We start from the raw sequence: 18,555 nt of genomic DNA, 5'->3' as shown, positions 1-18,555 counted from the left end.
TTTGTATTAAAAAAATAATAACAGACACAATATCAAAAACACAAATGCCATTGGTAGAGGGTAGAGCTGAGAACGCCTGGGTCCCACCTGAGGGGCAGCACCAGGGACTCCATGGTCCACCAACCTCCCCCACCCTGGAGCAGCTAGGGGTTCAAACCCCTGGGTCCTCCTTGGGCCCCAGGCTCCCCTCCCCCCACTTAGGGAGGAGGTGGGAGAGAGAGCTGTCTCCCCCAATAAATAAGTGCAGCCCCAAACCTCGGGACTGGGACTCAGGCTCAGCTGGGATTTGGCCAGCCCATTTCAGCAGCGGGTCAGCAACCTTATCCAGAAGAAGGGCCTCCACCAGGGGTGGGAGGTGACCCTCCTCTTGGCTGGCCTGAAAAGTTCCACCCTCTGTTCACTAAGAAGCCAGAGGCAGCCTTTGGATCCCAGGCTGGTGATGGGGGTCCCACTCCCTAAGGTGGGAGAAGCTGGGGCAGTTTTCTATTGGTTGGTCCAGCCACATCTGAGTTCTGAGAATTGTAACATTGAAGAAGGATGCCTTGCATGGACTCCAGGAAGTGGCCCCAAAATGGAGTTTAGCTGGTGCCATTTTCTGCTGCACATAAGGCTGGACTGGACGAGCTCCCACCTTGTTCCTCCTCCTCCATGGCAGAGTCCTGAGAGCTTGAGACCTTGGCCTCAACTTGGGCCTGGGCCTCCTCGCCACCCTCACCAATGCCACCATCACCATCACCACCACCACCACTGCTGCCACCCTCGCCTCCACCCTCCTCCATGGGCTCCAGCCCCAGTCCATCCAGCTCCGAGAAAAGTGGGTCATCAGAGTGGCCAGGGTCTTGGGAGCTGCTACCACAGTCCACACAGGCCTTGGAAGGAGAAAGGGATAAGTGAGTTAGGCAGAGTCCTCACTGCTAATCAACAGCCCAATTTCCCACTCAACCCTGTGGTACTTCCCAAAATGTGCTCCCAAGAAACCAGTCCTGGGATACACCTGGGATCCAACAAGCTTGGAAAATGCCTTTTGGGCTCCACCCAGACTCCCCATGGGACAGTTACAATGTACGTTAGGTTCTGCAAAAGCTCATGTGGTCTAATACCATGTAACTTGGCAGAAAATTTAGTGGGATTAACATCCTTCAGAATCAACGATCCAAGGACACTAAGGATAGCCCTTAGCCTCTATCCCTTGAACATGAGCTCATTTTTTTTCTCTCACCATCACATCAAGGGCCCGAGGCAACTGTCCCTTGCGGACCCAGGAGTGCACAGCACCCAGTTCCCGCCGCTGGTCCTCTGAGAACCGAGGTTGCTGCTTCTGCATGGCTCGGAGCCGCTCTCGGTCCTGCTTTAGCACAGATGCCATGTCCCTGCACAAGGAAAGGTTTCAGAAGGCAGACGCTGGGATCCAGGCCAGGACCAGTTGATGTTTTTCCTCTACCAAAGCCCCCACCCACGGTCTTCTGCTCCTCTCCTGAACCACAGGTACCTTCCAAGTTCAGTCAACCTGCTCTCAGGTTGAAAGAACTACGGTAAGGCTCCAAGGGACTGAGGGTAGTATGGGAACATCCAGGTTGGAGCCATTCCAGGAAAGGGAACCCCAAGTTTTCTGGGCAATTAAGGAAAGCCAGTCTCCCTACTACCTCTGAGAGGGAGGCTGAAGTGGCCTCTGAAACTCACCTGGAGGGCACCTGGTAGGTCATCATAACACGTTGGTCAGCATTGGCCATAAGTAGCCAGATGGGATCCTGGAGCACATACTTAATGACCTGGTCCCCAGGCTCAGCCCTGGCCTGAGCAGCTCCAGCTTCAGCTTCCGAAGAGTCAATGCTGCCGAAGTACTTGCTCGTGTGGCTGCTCTGACTGCTGCCTATGGGGTAGGGGGCAGGCCAGTGGAGCCAGTCTAGTCAGCATGTCCAACCCAGGGCCTCATCATACCACTCTCAAAGGTCACACACTCAGCCCACTGTCCTTGGCAAGCTCAGCCTAGATGAGACCTGGTTTACCAACTCCCCAGTTACTGTCCTAATCCCAGAGGTGTTGGAAGGTGGGCACTCACGGGTGATGCTGGCTGAGGTGCTGCCACCCTCATGGGAGCCTGAACCTGATCCAGAGCCCAAGCCAGAGCCAAGGGAGCCTGAGGCTGCAGAGCCTGTACCAGAACGCGAGTCCTCTTGCAGTAGCAGTTCCAACAGATCACTGGAGCCAGAGAGTGCATCCTGATTGGAGGATTCAGTTACCTCCACCTGAAGGAGGGGTTAAGAGGTTAGCACCTGGGCTTCCCTTCAACTGCTTCTACTGGAGGGGCCAGAGGAGGAACATCCAACTAAGAGTTCTGCTCCCCATTCCATGACACAGGGCCAAACTGAGACAGGAAAGCTAACAAAGAGTAGGGATGTGACACCAGACCCTTTCCAAGTGGCAAATGCCCTTTCAGCACTTATTGAGATGTCCTCACCACCTGTCAGAGACAAGACTGTCCCTTCATGGGGGTGGCAGCCCATTTCTGCCTCATTCAGAAATTCAGCTAGGATTTCCTGCCCCGTCTCCCATCTCCAAGAAGCCGAGACACCAGCCCACTAGGGCAGGAAGTAGCACCAGGGGGAAGAGGGGCAAGGGCTAAGGGTCGGGGACTGGTAGCAGGGCATATGGGGTGAAAGCTCACCAATCTGGCTTCAGGCTCAGCGGCCTCCTCACTAGGAGGTGGGAGCCCAGCACTGCTCCCAGGACCCCCTGCAACAGTGCCCCCCTCAGGACGGGGGGGCTCCTCAAGTTGCAGCAGATTGAGTTGGAGTGGGGAACTGCATCTTGAGTTGAACAGTGGGGAGTCTGGGCGGCGTGGGGGACTGGGAGGAAGTGGGGGCAGGGATGGGGAGGGTGAGTGGGAGGCAGGGGTGGGAGGCCCCTCAGCTGGTGCCTGAGGTACCCCAAAAGGATAGCTAGATGTAGTCGGGAACAGATAGTTAGGGAGCACCAAGGCCACCATTGGAGTTACTAAGGGGGTAGGGAAAGTGGCAGAGGGCACAGAAGTGGGAGCAGGAGGAATAGGCTGGGGACTTTCCCGTGGGGAGAACACTGGGAGTGGGTAAGGCTGGACCACTGCTGGGAAGGGAGTGGTGGCTGGAGGAGGGGGCCAGGGGCCAGAGGGGGGCACAGGTGAGGGGTGGGAGACATAGCAGGGGGCCTCGGCCCGTGGGGTCTGGTGGTGGCGTGAGCGCTTGGCTTTGGATCGGCAGTGGTGTCGGCGGCTGGGGGGTGCTGGGCCATGGTGGCAGCCTGTGGGGAAAGACTAGGGTTAGTGAGGGCCTCAGCCTGGCAGTTAGTACCCCTGCCACTCCCATTGCCCTGACACATTGACCAGGGAGAGGGCAGGGAAAGGCCCCAGAAAGAGCTTCTCAGGCATGACAGAACAGAAGGGACTCAGGAGGTAGGGGCACCTTCAGGGAAGAATCACAGGAGCCAGGGAGAGGGGGGTTTATTGAGAAAGGAGCCAGGGAAAGGCAAGGTTACATGAGGGGTCAAGATGGGATGTGCAAAGGACAGAGGCACACTGGCAGATGGGAGGAGGCAGAGTAGGTCCATAGACGAAAAGGAAGGCAGCTCCAGTCCATTTGCCAAAATCCTGCAGGCATTGCCAGCCTAGGTCCTCCTCCTGCCAGTCGAGGCTGTGCTGTCTGGCTTGCAGTGGAGTGAAGAGATGGGTGGGAAACCCCAGGACTGAGCCCTCAGTCCTGTATCCATCTGCACAGGACCTCCCTCAGGCCCCTGGAGGGGCTGCCCTTCATCTGCCCTTGAAGCTCCAACCCCACTGGGAGTTGGCCCAGAGTCTACGCTGATCTCTTGATCAGCAACATCTGAGACCTAGGTGAGCATACTTCCTGCCCCTGCCCCCAGGTTAGGCCTAAAGTAGCTTACCTGGAACAGAGCACCTCTGCCCTCCTGTCTCAGTGCCAGCCCCCCAGGTTGCCCTCCTCTGGCTGCAGCCCGGAACCCCAGCCTAAGGGGGAGAGGCTAGCGAGGGGGCCTGTCCCTAGACAGGGCCCTGGTGGTGAAGGCAGCACCAGCCTGGGTCCCTGGAGCAGGCACATCTCCCTCAATGCCCACCATGCAACCGTCTGGCCCTAGTCTGGGCAGAGGGTAGCTCAGGGAAGCCCCAGGTGACTACCTCGCTCGCCAGGGGCCGAGGGGGCCGTGGAAGAGTTGTCAAGTCCACGCAGCCTGCCAAGGTCTCGGAAGCGGTTGAGGAAGGCTTGCTCTTCCTTCTGTGTGTGCAGGGACAGCACGGCCTTGGTCAGGCCCACTGGGCGGTAGGCATCTGGGGCTGGGTCAGGGGCTACTGTGGGGCTGGGGGCCGGGCTGGGGGTTGGGCCTGGAGCTAGGCCAGGCAGTTCCTCCATCATGATGATGTCTAAGGAAAGTGAGATGGAGAAGGGACATCAGAACCATCTCAGGGGGCAACACATCCACATCACACCCTCCCTGTGCAATGACCCCACCCACCCTGGCCTTCTACCCTAGCCAAGCCTGGGCCATGTGCATCTCCTGGCCACCTCTCGGCTGAGGGCTGGCCAAAGGCCAACTTCTCCATGCAAAGTTGTTCAGGACAGAGAGATACTCAATCCCTTCCAGTGGCCACTACTGTGCCAGGAACCCCTAGGGATGACACCATCACAGCTTGTTGGAAATGAAACCCACCCCTTGCCCTTTCTTCATACTTTTTTAAAGTCAATACTTAAAGGCCCTTTAGGGAACTTCAACATTCCTTGCCTCAGACCTCTGTGGTTAGTACCCTGGGGCTAAACCCCCTTCCACATTCCATATTTTTATTTCAACTGACAGTAAAAAAAGAAAGCAGAATAAGGGAGGGGCAAGTAGCAGGGGCTGGTGGAAAATAAGCAGCAGTAGCCCCAAGCTAAGAGGGAGGCCTTCTTCTCTCCACTGGGGATGGAGGGAGAAGGGCAGGGAAAAGGAAGGTAAGAAGGAACTCTGGCTGGGGGATCAAGTGGAGCCCAGGCAATGCCCCCCTCACTCCACGCCCATACCCGACTCCGGGGGCTTCTTGTCTCCTACATGGACGATGGTGGAGCTGAAGCTACACTGACTGGTCACGGACACCACGCTCTCCGCCTTATTGGCCAGGGCGAGCGGGCTCAAGGTGCTTCCCACCACTGGCTCCTTCCGTGGAGCGGCCCCCTCCCCAGACAGCACTGCTGATGATGGATCTGTGCAGAGAGATGGCACTGGTTACCACCCCCACCCCACTGGGAGGTCAGAAGAGGGGTTCCCAGGGAGGAGGGAGACAGAGGGACAATAAGGAGGAGTTTGAAGATCAGGAGGCAAAGGAAGAGGGCAGGGCAGGGCAGAGCGAGGTGGGGGCCCCCAAGGCAGAAGTGTAGAGACCCAGGACCACTGGGCCAGGACAGGGCAATGGGAGCTGGGCATGTACTGGGTCATTACCTTTCTTGGCCCCTATGGGGACTGTCCTCTGCTTGTCATCATCAGAGGCTGAGGAGGCAGTATAGGAGGAGGAGGAAGCGCATTTACGCTTGGTTGTGCTGGGGATGTTGCAGCTTTCCAGGTACCTGAGGATGGATGCAGCAGGGACATCAGGGCAAGGCCTGGGGTGGGGCAGACCAAGGGCTGAGGGGGAAGGTGCCAGACAGGCCTTACCTGAGGATGCTGTCCAGGCAGTTGATCTGCTGGTAGGAACAGCTGGAGGCTTCTTTCCTCTCAGCCTCCTCAGGGACCAAGGGTGGTGGAGCCTGGGTCAGAGCAGGGGCTGCCTCCAGCTCTGGGTCTGGGGACTGGCAAGGAAGGGCCTTGGTCTTGAATGTGCCTGTAGCTGGCACAAGGAGAGAAAAAGGTAAACGGGTCTGCGGTGAGGGAGAGGGGATCCTCAGGTCTCACTCCTCACCCCTACCCACAGTATCACCAACTCACCAGGGAGGCGAGGCTGGGGTGGAGGCCGGGCCCTGGACTCAATGAAAAGCTGCTGCCCCTGGTGCTTCACCAGATGCACATCCTTACAGATCTGCTGGAAAGTCACCTGTGGGCACAGCAGAGCAGTGGGCATACTAGGGTATCTACCTAGTGCCAAAAACCAAGGATGAAATAAAATAAAAGGTGTCAGTGAAAAAGCATGAGGCCTGGACAGGAACAGACAAAGAAAGGAAGGAAGCAAGAGGGAGTGGGGCATAAGGGAAAGCTCTGGGTATGGCAATGCTGACTCCAAAGACAGGAGATCAGGCAATTAGGTGAACTGGAGAGGGTCACTCACTGGAACAGGTGGTCCAGGCCCCTCAGCATCACCACCGTTGCTATCACTGGAAGAGCCAGGGCTGTGGAGAGGGCCTGGGGACATCAAGGGGCCAACTCCACAGAGTCCTGTGGGGCTGGAGCTGTGCACAGGCTATGGCAGAGAGAAGGACAGGTTAGATATCTATGGTCTGCTTCCCACCCTCTTCATGCCTCTCAAGCCCCTCTCTTCAGCTCTTACCTGCAACAGTAGCCGATGGATCTGCTCTGAGAGCTCCTGGATATCAGAGTCCAGGGACAGAGTTGGACTGGGAGCCGGAGGAGTGAACACATCCTCATTCAGGGGTCCCCTGCGGAATTCGGAAAGTTGAGTCCAGTCATGTGTCCCCAGTCCAGTCTTCAGCCCTGCCTCCTCCCACACTTCCCCACCCCCAAAGTTATCTCAATGACCCACTCACGTGCGTACTTTGTGGCGGCCCAACACAAAGGCCACCTTACGGCTCCAGGGGTGCACGAAGCCAGCCCAGCTGGTATCCATGGTGACGTACTCCCCATTACGGGCACAGAAGCGAATAGGGGAGTGGTCAAAGGGTTGGCCTGCCAGCTGTAGGACTAATGGGAGTGACAAATGAAGTGGGGTGGTTAGTGGGAGGGAGAGATGAGCAAGGTAATGGGCCACCCCACTGGAGATCCAAGAGACCAAGGTACCCATGAGATACCACCATGAGAGCAGTGAAAAAGCCCAAGAGATAGCCAGGAGAGGAGAACAAGCTGAGAGAAACTTACTCTTCTTATGGATGGCCAGCATGAGTGGTCTGTCCTCGGGATGCAGGAACAAAAGCACTGGGGCCCCCAGCAGGTCCTGGGGTAGGTAGCCCAGCAGCGGAGCAGCCCTGCAATGGGAAGAGGTGTCAGAATAGCTATGACCTCAGACCTAGCCACACCCTTCCATCTAGGTGCTGACCCTACCTTTCATCCACATCCTGGAAAAGGCAGCTTGGTGTGTGACGCGTGGTGAAAATCCTCTTGTCAGGGGGGATACGGGGAGCTGTGGCACAGAATGTGTTGCAGTTGGGCTTCATCCAGAATGGTCCAGCTCCTCAGCCCTCCTCTCTACCTGGGGCCAGGATGGCCTCCCGGCAGTTAGCTCCAGAGGCTATGGCCCATTAAAAGGCTCTGGGCCATTCTTGTGCCTTGTACGAGTAATAACACTGAAAACCACCAAAGCTTCTTCACTCTGCCCCAGCTCAAAGCCCTTATCCAACCCAACACCCAAAAAAGAGTCAACCCCTCTCCTAATAACACCACCTTCTGTTCCAAATTTCTAAAGACCTGGCTGGTGCCTCCCAGTCCTACATCCTGTGTCCTACCCACAGCCTAGAGAAAAACCCTTCCTCCTACTCCCCACCAGGCTAGGGACCTGGCCCACCTACCTTCATAACCCGAGTGGATGCGTTCTGCAATGAGCAAGCAGCACGGCTGCGCAGGGGCCCCATCTGAGACCCGAATCTTGGTCACATATGGAGTTAGGCGGAATGGTTGATACCGAGGCCCTGGATCTCTGTCAGGACCTCCTCTAGCAAAGTAGAGAAAAGTATTAGGGACTTGCAATGGAAAGTCACTGGCCCCTCAAAGTCATGGCCCACACAGCAAAGATATTGGGAGGATTAAGAAAGAGAGGCCTACTACTACTTGCCCCACCTACCTGATACGGCAGAAAACAGACTTCTCCTGGGTAAAATCCTTGACGCCTGAACCTGGGACAGATGAGAAAAACACTGAGCACATTTCCTATCTCTTACCTGGGCTAAGAAGAACCCATCATGGGAAAGCTTGGGTCCCCTGACCCTCCCAGCAAAAGCATCCTGGGGCTGCTCATCCCTCCCCACAAGCACATGGGCACCTCACCTGCAGAGGCCCCAGTGCCCCAAGTGGGTAGACGAGATGGGGCCGTGGAGCCATAGAAGACACCCACATCCTGGGGAGCCAGGAGCTCTGAGAAGCGGGCACCCCGAAATACATCCCGCTTGCAACGCAGCAGAACTCCTGCCTGCTCCGAAATGTATACAATTCGGCCTGTCAGGAAGGAGACAGCCACCGAGAAGGTATCCTAGCAGGAGGGTGAGAATAAGAACGGATTAGGAGCTGTGGGAGCGGGATGGGAGTGCATTGGATAGAGGAGTCAGGCTACTACAGACCTGGTTTCGAAGTGTATACTCAGATGTGATGTGCTCCAGCTCCTCCAGGGTGTAAGTGGACATGTCCATGGCACATGGCTCACCCTCCTCCAGGCTCCACTGCTGGTAGTATTCCTGGTTGGCTGCAAGGTGAGAGCACATGTGTGGTTCAGTAAGAAGACTGATCCCCCACAATGACCTAAGCCCTGGCATTTCCTCCTAAGAAACATCACTCACCCTGCACCTGCTTGACACAAGCCAGTGCATACTGTAGTGTGGCCAGGGTCCCAGAACGGCCTTTGCCCCGACGCTCTGGTGGCAGTCGAAGCTTGAGCTCCCGAAGTGCAGTCATGAGTTCCTTCTGAGTCCTTGCCCGAGCTGACTGTTCACTGCTGCAGGGCCCATGGGAAAGGAGTGGGAAAGACATTAGTCCAAGAGTGTGGCCCAGGCCTCCAGATCTCTCCCCCAGCCTTCACCCCCACAAACCTGCAGCCACTGGTAGATGGGTTGTCCTGCTCTGAGCTGGCACTCAGGAGGCTGTAGGCAATGGAACTGCTGGGTGGGGATGGGCTCTGAGAGTTTGTGCTGGAGGAGAAGCAACAGCCCAAAATGAGGGGCAGGTGACTAGCAGCATGAAGCCTATTACCTACCTCAGTTCATTCACAAAATACTCCCAGATTTTGCAGCACACAAAAATACATACATACCTCTTGCTGCTCTCAGTGGTCTCCAGAAGGGCCGAGTCTTTGCCATTGCCAGAGGAGGAGCTATGTGAACTCCGTTGAGATGCACCCCTGGATTCATGCCCATTGGACTCATTGCCACTTGAGCCATTGCTGTTGGCATCAGTGTCATCAGCCAGATTGGGGCCTGGGCAAGGCCGGTGCTGTGGGGGTCCAGGGGATGGGACTCCCCCAGGACGAAAGGATTCGCCGGGCCTGGGGTCCCTTCCCCCATCAGCCTCTTCTAGGGGATCACTCATGTCTGGGCCATGGGAAGGACAGGAGAACAGGGAAGGTGCAGAGGCCACAACGGTTGAACAAGGTGGCCTTGAGGCCTGGCTTGTGAGTGAGGTGGAAGAAGTGTTTCTGAAGTTTGAGAAGTTGGTTCACAGCCAGTATCTGAAGGGGGAGAATAGGAAGAAAGGTTTGGAGAAAGCTAGACTATTAACATCATAGAATTCTGACATTATGCGACCCTCCCCTGCCTGGGGCTCCCAATGGGCGGGGGCCAAGATATTTCTGTTTCCTATCCCCATACCGGTGCTACAGGTGGAAAGAGTCAAGACTACGCTCCACTTCCCTAGCCATTATGGCGTGGGTAAACAGAGCCTGAGCAGTCGACTAGACCTATGGCTATGGACCAATACCTGGACCTTGCCCATTCCCAAGTTCCCATCAAGTTCCAAGTCGGTCTGGGACTCCAAGACCGCAGAGCTAGAAAACTAGCCGAACGCCTCCTAAATTTAGGCTTCCGGGCTAATTTTATCCGGGGGCGGCACTACTCCCGCTGCACATGCGCAAGGAAGTGCGCGGCCCCACCACGCGCTTCCGCCGCCTTGGTCGCCAGGGAAACCGACGTCAGCCGCTGAGCTCAGCGGTTGCTGGAGGGACCAAGGGAGCGAGGGAGGGGCGACCCTCCCCCATATCCCCCCTCCCCCCGCAGAAGTGAGGGAACGACCCACTCCCCCACTGGTGGTCACAGCCGGGGGTCGCCCACCCTAAAATAACCCAAGTCCCCGGATAGCCCGATGAACAGGAATGGCCTAGAGAGATTCCAGGGGCTGGTCCAGGCCTCCCTAGAATCAAACACAACCGCCTCCGCCCCTTTGCGAAAAAGCCCACCAACCTGGCTAGCGCCTGAATCCCAGTCACTATGGTCACTACGTACATCCTTTCTTTCTCTGGCTCCTGACCCCCCTCCGGACCGCCGGACTGAAGCCGGCACCTGCCATTATCAAGGACCCAGGAATCCTCTCCCCTCAGTTCCCTACTTTCCCAACAGCCCCTCCCCCTCCCCGCATTCCAAGCCTGGAGCAGGGGACGCTAAACAGCCAACAGATAGTTCTTCCTCGGCTCCACGTCCAACCACACCCCCATCCCGAGCATTTTCTGAGCGCCAGAAGAAAAGGGAAGGCTTTGGCTAACAGCAGGAACTAGCACTGGGAACGGGATGTTCCAGCCTGAAGCGGGCTGACATCACGGCCGGCTCGAGGCCAGGGATTGGAAGGGGGAGGGCAAGGAGCTCCAAAAGCCTAAAGAGGTCCTGGGGCCAAGGCAAACCTGGGGAGCCCTGTATGATAAGAAAGGAGACATGGGACATGCCCACTGAGGTTCTGTTGTGGGGTTGGGGTGGCTGGGACCGGGGAGCAAAGGTGGAGATAATATGAAAGGGTCAGGAGTGTGGACACCGGGTGCAGGGTTGAGAGGAGCACCTAGGTCCCAGCGAACAGCCACAAGGAGAGCGGACTGCTGTTGTGCTGAGTGCCCGGGTTGAGTATCCTATCAGATTGGAAGTGGCGGCGGCCTGACTCGAGAACAGAGACTGGCCAGGGTGGCGACGACGGAGATTCCTACCTGGCGGTGCGAGCGCCTTCCAGCTGCCTGCCCGCTGCTGTTTCAGCCCTCTGCGGAGTAGAACCTCCGCGAGGCTAGGAGGCGGGTTGCATAATGCCAGGCACTGCCCCTCATTGGCCCCCTGCCCGCAGAGCTGTCGGCCCCACCCCCGATTGGCTGGGGATCTCTTCCCGGCCCCTGATTGGCTACTGGCCCCCACTGAGGTCAGGGCTGTGTCACACACACCGGCGCACGTGGACCTGGGTGCTGGAGCTGGGCTGAAGGGCCCCAGACACGGCCCAGCCAATGGATGCAGGACGCTTTGCACAGTGAATAAAGAAGGAAATAAGAGGAAGTAAGCTGTCCCTCTTCGGGGAAAATGCCTCCAAGCCACAGTAGGTACTCAAGAGATGTCTACTTTTGCTGGATTAACCAGCAAAACATCTTGGCCTGCCCCGAGGTGAGAATGTAGACCCTGGGACCTGGATGAAGCTAGATGAGCTGGCTGGACCCTGAGAGGAAGGGGAGAGAGAAACCTCGCTTGGCCTTTCCTGGGTTCTCCTCCTCAATCTTGTCACCATACATAATGAACCAACCCCTTCCTCTGACAATCCAAATCCTGGGAGGAGGTCAATTGAGGGTCCAAGTGTGACTGGGGGATGAGTGGGTGGAGGGAGGATGCCAACAACGCTAGGGGCAGCCAGAGCCAATAGGAGTTGTGAATGGAAACAATGGCAGGTGTTTTCATAACCAATCAGAGAAAAGGTCTCCAGGCAGCCTACATGGTGACTAGTGCTTCTTCAGAGGATACAGCCACCCACGTTTAGGGCTGCCCCCAAAGTGGGGGGCCAGGAAGCCAGGGCAACAGAGAGATGAAGGGGGAGTAGAGGTTAAAAGAGAATAGCTAGAGCCCTCGACAGAGAAAGGTGGGGTGGCAATCAATTCATATCCCCACTACTTGAAAAAGAGAAAGCCAAGATACAGGAGCCTAACAGGGATCTCATCCATCTCAATTGCTGTATCCTCCATCACCCAGGAAAGGATTTGACACATGGTAGGTGATCAATAAATATAATTTTTGTTTCTAAGGATATAAATGTGGGAGGTGGTGAAGGAACCTGAGAAGTGGAGCTACTTTTTTTTTTTTTTTTAAGAAGGAAAGAGCAGAGTACTGAGTGCTAAAAGAGAGAACAGGGACTTGATTGGGGAAATAAAGTGCCAGTCTGGGTCCAGGAAAGCTGTTCTTACACAGCCCCTCTATCCAGCACTGTGATGAGTAGTCCCTCTTAGGACTCCCTGGAAACGTGGGTAGCAAGTGAAGAGGCCCCCACGCAACTGCTGACATAATCAGCTGTAGATGCACACCCCTCCCTGTCACGTGGCCTAAGCTTTTCTTAACAATGGTGTTTCCCATTGAGGGGTGAGGGCAAGGCCTCTAGAGGGAAAGCTGGGACACAGGGCTGTTATAAAATAACCCAGAAAAACCAAGACAGGAAAACACAGAAAACAAAGGATACAGGATCCTGGATTCTCAGCCTCCTCTTCTTGAAAATGGTCCTGCCTCCCCCCAACATACCCGCCCCTACTGTGTCCCTGCCCTTGTCTCATTTTCAGATCCTCTTCTATGAAAACGATTTTCTCCCTCTCCAGCTCTCTTCAGGGATGTAGGTATGATCTCCCCTGACCCAGGCAGTTCTTGCTCGCCCACCTCCACCTCCACATCTGTATTTTGCATAGACGAAAGAATCCAGCGCTCCAGCAGCCCCCACCTGCTCCCAAGGCCCCGGTTGTCCTGCCTCGCGGTCCCCACAGCAACCAGGCTCTGCTGCCGTCAATGGAGAAGAGGGGGCGGGAGACAGCGGTGACGTCAAAGCGGAGGAAGGGGGCGGGGCGAAGCAGCCGGGGAATGTGGGGCAGGGAGGCTGGAAAGGCAGCGGTTTGGGAGGCGGCCAGCCCAAGAGGGCGGCGGCTAGCGCACTTGGGAACATCGTGTTCTCTTGGCTGTTGGCCCAGGACATACACTCAGCCTGGACGCCTCCCCCAACCCAACGACAGCGGTCCTGTCCCAAAGCCAGGGATTCCTGGAGAGAGCTTTAGGAGGAGGGGGTCCCCCTTCCCCGCCCCCACGCCTGGCTCTCCTTTTGGAACTGGCATCTGCCGGCCCCTCAGCTCGCTCCTAACAGCTCCTGGCACTGGCTTTCCCCCTCTCCCAAACTACACACTGCTGCTGGCCCAGTACCAAAGAGCCAGGGCGGAGAAGTGGAGGCCCAAGTTCTGCGAGAGAAGACGCACCTTTGCTCCCTCCCAGAGGCCCCCTGCCCGAATCTCTTGTTACTATGGCAGCAGGGTAGGGGCGGGGAGGAGAGGGAGGAGGGGCAAGGAGGTGAATGGGTCTAGGATGAGGAAATCTAACTGGGACAGAGCAAGTAGCCCAGTCTGGGGCCTGGATCTTGGAAGAAGGACAGGGAGGAATGAAGAAATTTGGGCTGGTGCCTGAAGACCAGAAGAACCAGGAAGAAGGGAAATGGGGAGTCATCAAAACTTGCAGAAAAACATGAGAATGTGAGAATAATTCCCAGTCACAACATTCACATAAATCTCACCCTGTCACAGTTGTTTTGTCACCCTACAGCCATTTTTAAGCTACATTAAAAAAAAAAATGACCCAGGCCTTGTACTGAGCACTATACATGCATTAATCTCATTTAATCCCCCCCAAAAAACCCTGTGAAATAGGTATTATTATGCATTATATAAAATGTTTGGTTATATATTTTTGTTGAGTTTTTTAAATTAAAGTCTTGTAAAAAAAATAGGCATTATTACCTCCATTTTATGGGGGGACCACTAAGAATTTATTAAACTTGTCTAATTTGCTGCCTTATAACATGGTCTCGGCCTCTTAATAAATGGAGCTCAGGGTTCAAGTCTGAGCTCTAAATGATGGCTGGTCTTTCTGACTTCTTACCCTCTGAACCTGTGAGGTGTTATTCAACCTCTAAGCTGCATTCCAGCAAAAAATGACAAACCTGGGCCTCTCAAATATCCAGCTAAGTTTGGTGCCTGGAACACAGATTCCATCTAACCCCTTCTTCCCCTTAGGTTCAATCCCCAAACATTGTTTACACTCCCCACACACTTTTTATATCCCATTTTCCCATGCTGAGATCAAGCCAGTAGTCCCCCCTCAAAGGTTTCCTAGGAACCTCACTTCCTCATTTTTCCACCTTACTCCAGGCCACATTACCATAGGCCTTGTTATTTGTACAGACACTAACTAGAGCAAGCTCTTGGTGCCTCCCCACTTCAGGCGGCTCAGGAGGATCTGTGCACACACAGCCAATCTGCACAAACCCCTAATTTGTCCTCTCATAACCCAACAATTGCTGCCCCACCTCTGTTCCCAGGGATGGCTCCTAGACCCAAATTCTCAAACTCGACACATGAGAAAGACAACCACAGCATGATGAGACTGGCTCTAGGTCACACTAATCAGCACAGCACCCTTTCTCAAATCCCAGGCCAGCCCTTGGGTACCCTCCCATCCGCCCTATCAGGACCTCCCTCCAGCCTCAAAACCTTTTCTCTGCCTCTTTCAAGTGCTGAAGGCACCTATCCAAACCGCAGTCATGCACTGGAACATTCCCCATCAATTCTCAGGGGTACCATCCCCATACCTCCCCCGGAACAGGGGCTTCCTTTCCATCGAGTCGCTGAGAGCTTCTGGGCACCCTTCCCTGACAGTCGAGTCTAGGTACCCTAGGGTGGTGGAGGGAACTGATGTTAGTAACTCCCACCCATGTCCTAAGCCGAGTTCTCGGTCTCTATTGTCCACAACCATCAGACCTCCCAGAGCGACAGTCATGCATTTGCAAGATCCCTCCACTCCACTATACCCCTTCTGACCGAACACACCATTCCGGAAAAACACATATAGCCCGTTCCTCATTTCTCTCCACCCCCGGGGTACTCACCGCTCGAAGCGCACGCAGAATCCAAATTTCTTCACCAGTGGGACGTAAGGTAGCGATTACACTGGCTTCACCAGGCCAGCCCACCGCCAGGGATGCCACGCCCTCCCCATCTTATTGGCTCAGAGACACCGACCCATGCCCCGCGCCGCGTGCAGCCGCCCCGCCCTCGCAAAGCCTCCATTGGAATTTTCAGCCGCCGTCGTCTTCCCATTGGTCAGCGTGACAACCGGTAGTGATAGATCCACGTGCGGGAGGCACAGCCTCTGTGCGTTGATTGGGAGACTGACCGGAAGCCACACCTCCATCGGTTTCCGGAATTTCTATTGGCTGTAACAACAACCCGCGACCTACCCATATCGGTTGATGCAAACGCCAGTCCGGCCCTCCAAACTTTCTCATAGGCTGAGGTCGTGGAGATGTAGGTGACACGTGCTGGAGATCTCACGCGGCAACTTGTTTACCCAGAAGCTGGGGATTTTCCTTGACGACATTTACCCAAGACTGTGTGCGCAGGCGCATCGAGCGTGACCTGCACGCAGGCGCAGATGTAAGCGGTGATGGCGTAGGTGGGGACAGTTTGTACAGAGGCCGTGGCGTGACTGGGGCTTAGCTGCGGCTCCATGTCCCTGGTACTACCCAAAATTGGAAGACGCGAGCCCTAGGATGAAGCGGTCTTTAGATCTCACCGCCGCATCATGGTGATAACGAATAACATTACAGATGCCTCTTGATTATTTTCTGTGAGCCAGGACAAGCGCTTCTCAAAAACACCAAGGAGGCCAACACACTTGCTACCCACTTCCTCACAAATAAGACTGATTCAGAGGTTACATAATCTGTACGAAGTAATAGGATAGCCAACAGTGGAGCTAAAATTTGAAGTCACGCCCTTGAAATCACGAAGAAAGAATATTCTAGGGCCCAGGGAAACAAATCTACAAGGGATTCAGGAGGACTTTTGTTGATATATATATATATATATATATATATATATATATATATATATATGACAGTAGAGGGTGTTTTGACATACATACGTGGAGTATAACTTATTGTAATTAGAATCCCATTCTTGTAGTTGCACATTATATGAAGTCTCACTGGTTGTGTATTCATATATGAACCTAAGAAAGTTATGTCTGATTACTTCTATTTTTTTCCTATTCCCATTTTCCCTCTCTTCCCTTCATTCTCTTTGTCTAATCCAATGAACTTGTATTCTCCACCTTATCGCACCATTGTATGTTAGAAACCACATATCAAGAGAGAACATTCAGCTTTTTTGGGGGGAGGGATTGGCTTATTTCACTTAACATGATAGTCTCTGGTTCCAACCATTTATTGGCAAATACATAATTTCATTCTTCTTTATGGCTGAGTAATATTCTATTGTGTATATATACATTTTCTTATCCATTCATCTTTTGAAGGGCACCTAGGTTGGTTCCAAAGCATAGCTATTGTGCGTTGAGCTGCTATAAACATGGATGTGGCTGCTTCACTGTAGTATGCTGATTTAAACTTCTTTGGGCATATATTAAGGAATGGGATGACTGGGTCAAAGGAGATGCTTTTAACATACACAAAATTTTTTTTTTTTTTTTTTAAAGAGAGAGTGAGAGAGAGGGGGACAGAGAGAGAATTTTAACATTTATTTATTTTTTCTTAGTTCTCGGCGGACACAACATCTTCATTTGTATGTGGTGCTGAGGATCGAACCCGGGCCGCACACACGCCAGGCGAGCGCGCTACCGCTTGAGCCACATCCCCAGCCCAACACAAAATCTTAACATATTGTAAGGTGGAAGTTTAGGTAGACTGTATACCTAGTTACAAGAATTACCTGAGCCTCTTAGAACCACCTTATCAAACAAGCACAGTGGTACACACTTGTAATCCCAACAATTTGGGAAGTTGAAGCAGGAGGATCACCAGTTCAAAGCCAGCCTCAGCAGATTAGCGAGGCACTTAGCACCTCAGTGAGACTCTTATCTCTAAATTAAAAAATATAATAGGGCTGGAGACATGGCTCACTGGTTAAGCATCCCTGGGTTCATTTCCCAGTACAGGAAAAAATAAATATATACATATTTTTTTAAAAACCACCTAGGGGCTGGGGTTGTGGCTCAGCGGTAGCGCACTTGCCTAGCATGCCTGAGGCACTGGGTTCGATTCTCAACACCGCATACAAATAAACAAAAGTAAAGGTCCATCAACAAATAAAAAATTAAAAAACAAATTATTAAAAGAAAACACATAATGAAAATCTCTAGAGAAGGAGCCTAAAAATCTATTTTTATTGGTTTTTTAAAATAAATGACAGAATGCATTACAATTCTTATTACACATATACAGCACAATTTTTCATATCTCTGGTTGTATATAAAGTATATTCACACCAATTTGTGTCTTCTAAAAATCTGTTTTTGAAAGCAGCTCTAAAGATGGCCAGCTAGCTCAGCCAGTAGATCATGAGGCTTTAAAAGCATCCATGAGCCAGATATGGTGGCCCATGCCTATAATCCCAGCAGCTAAGGAGGTAGGAGAATCGTTCAAAACCAGCCTCAGGGTGCTTGACCCTCACATGTGAGGTACTGGGTTCGAGCCTCAGCACCACATAAAAATAAATAAAATAAAGATATTGTGGGGCTGGGGATATGGCTCAAGCAGTAGCGCGCTCGCCTGGCATGCGTGCGGCCCGGGTTCGATCCTCAGCACCACATACCAACAAAGATGTTGTGTCCGCTGAGAACTAAAAAATAAATATTAAAAATTCTCCCTCTCTCTCTCCCACTCTCTTTAAAAAAAATAAAGATATTGTGTCCATGTATAACTAAAAAATATATATTAAAAAAAGAAATTTATCAACAACATATCTCAAAATAAAAAAGAGCTGGGGATATTGCTCAAGAACTATACATCATCTATTGTATGTAGTATGTCAATACTATGTATATGTACTGTGTCAATACTACAGTTTGCTATGTGTCATAAATCTGGGTCTTCCTGAGCTGATTCAACAAGTATTTAGCATTAGGAGGCTCAGGCAGTAGATCCAAAGTTCGAGACTAGCCTCACCAATTTAGTGAGGTCCTAAGCAATTTAGACCCTGTTTCAAAAAACTAAAGCAGGGAGCACTGGCATGTCTGTAATCCCAGCAACTCAGGTTACAGCAGGACTGAAAGTTCAAGGCCAGCCTTGCAATTTAGGCCCTAAGCAACTTAGCAAGAACCTGTGTTAAAATAAGAAAAAGGGCTGGAGTTACTCGGTGGTTAAGTACCCCTGGGTTTAATCCCTCGTCCCTGCAAAATATAAAAAAGGCTGAAGTGCAGCTCTGTGGTAAAGCACCCCTGGGTTCAATATCTAGTACCAAACAAAATCAAGTATTTATTAATCTCTTTGACACTGGTATACTGCTGAGCACAAAGGGGAAAGAGATGATTCATGACATGACCATCTACTCCAGACCTAGGAGTGAATAACCACTGGGAGCAACTACAGAGTACATCTAGGAGGGGGCAGAGGAGTCCAACATCAAAAGCATGCCCCAGGCAAGGGAAGGGGTAAGCTGGGAACCCCAGAACTTAAAAGTTC

At 53.1% G+C, this 18,555-nt stretch overlaps 1 protein-coding gene across 6 annotated transcripts; it reads right to left on the bottom strand.

The window, feature by feature from the left end:
* Window positions 1–4: 4 nt before the first annotated feature.
* Window positions 5–15,050, bottom strand: Per1 (period circadian regulator 1). 6 transcript variants are annotated; one of them, XM_026390465.2, is made up of 23 exons: window positions 14,962–15,050; window positions 9,140–9,553; window positions 8,919–9,017; window positions 8,670–8,824; window positions 8,454–8,575; window positions 8,164–8,365; window positions 7,961–8,012; window positions 7,689–7,831; window positions 7,225–7,303; window positions 7,042–7,148; window positions 6,714–6,867; window positions 6,497–6,605; window positions 6,278–6,409; window positions 5,941–6,046; window positions 5,671–5,842; window positions 5,458–5,582; window positions 5,043–5,222; window positions 4,166–4,408; window positions 2,666–3,276; window positions 2,060–2,246; window positions 1,681–1,870; window positions 1,220–1,370; window positions 5–869 (listed from the first exon to the last, which is right to left on the bottom strand). In XM_026390465.2, the coding sequence occupies exons 2-23, from the start codon at window positions 9,412–9,414 to the stop codon at window positions 579–581; spliced, it is 3,885 nt and encodes a 1,294-aa protein (XP_026246250.1). In that variant the 5' UTR covers window positions 9,415–9,553; window positions 14,962–15,050; the 3' UTR covers window positions 5–578. The 6 variants fall into 6 exon arrangements, with proteins under 6 accessions (XP_026246250.1, XP_026246252.1, XP_026246254.1 ...); XM_026390467.2 differs by lacking the exon at window positions 14,962–15,050 and adding an exon at window positions 14,665–14,746; XM_026390469.2 differs by lacking the exon at window positions 14,962–15,050 and adding an exon at window positions 12,757–12,778.
* Window positions 15,051–18,555: the final 3,505 nt, after the last annotated feature.

The sequence above is a fragment of the Urocitellus parryii genome, chromosome 7 (assembly GCF_045843805.1).
Source record: "Urocitellus parryii isolate mUroPar1 chromosome 7, mUroPar1.hap1, whole genome shotgun sequence".
Lineage (NCBI taxonomy): Eukaryota > Metazoa > Chordata > Mammalia > Rodentia > Sciuridae > Urocitellus > Urocitellus parryii.
This window is presented reverse-complemented; position numbering and strand designations above follow the sequence as displayed.

Excerpts from the sequence above, each read along its gene's own strand:
- Per1 (XM_026390465.2), bottom strand. The coding sequence starts at position 9,414 with ATGAGTGATCCCCTAGAAGAGGCTGATGGGGGAAGGGACCCCAGGCCC. Across the intron at positions 8,013-8,163 it reads GGGCACTGGGGCCTCTGCAG|GTTCAGGCGTCAAGGATTTT; the intron begins GTGAGGTGCCCA and ends CATCTGTCCCAG. Across the intron at positions 5,583-5,670 it reads TGCCTGGACAGCATCCTCAG|GTACCTGGAAAGCTGCAACA; the intron begins GTAAGGCCTGTC and ends ATCCATCCTCAG.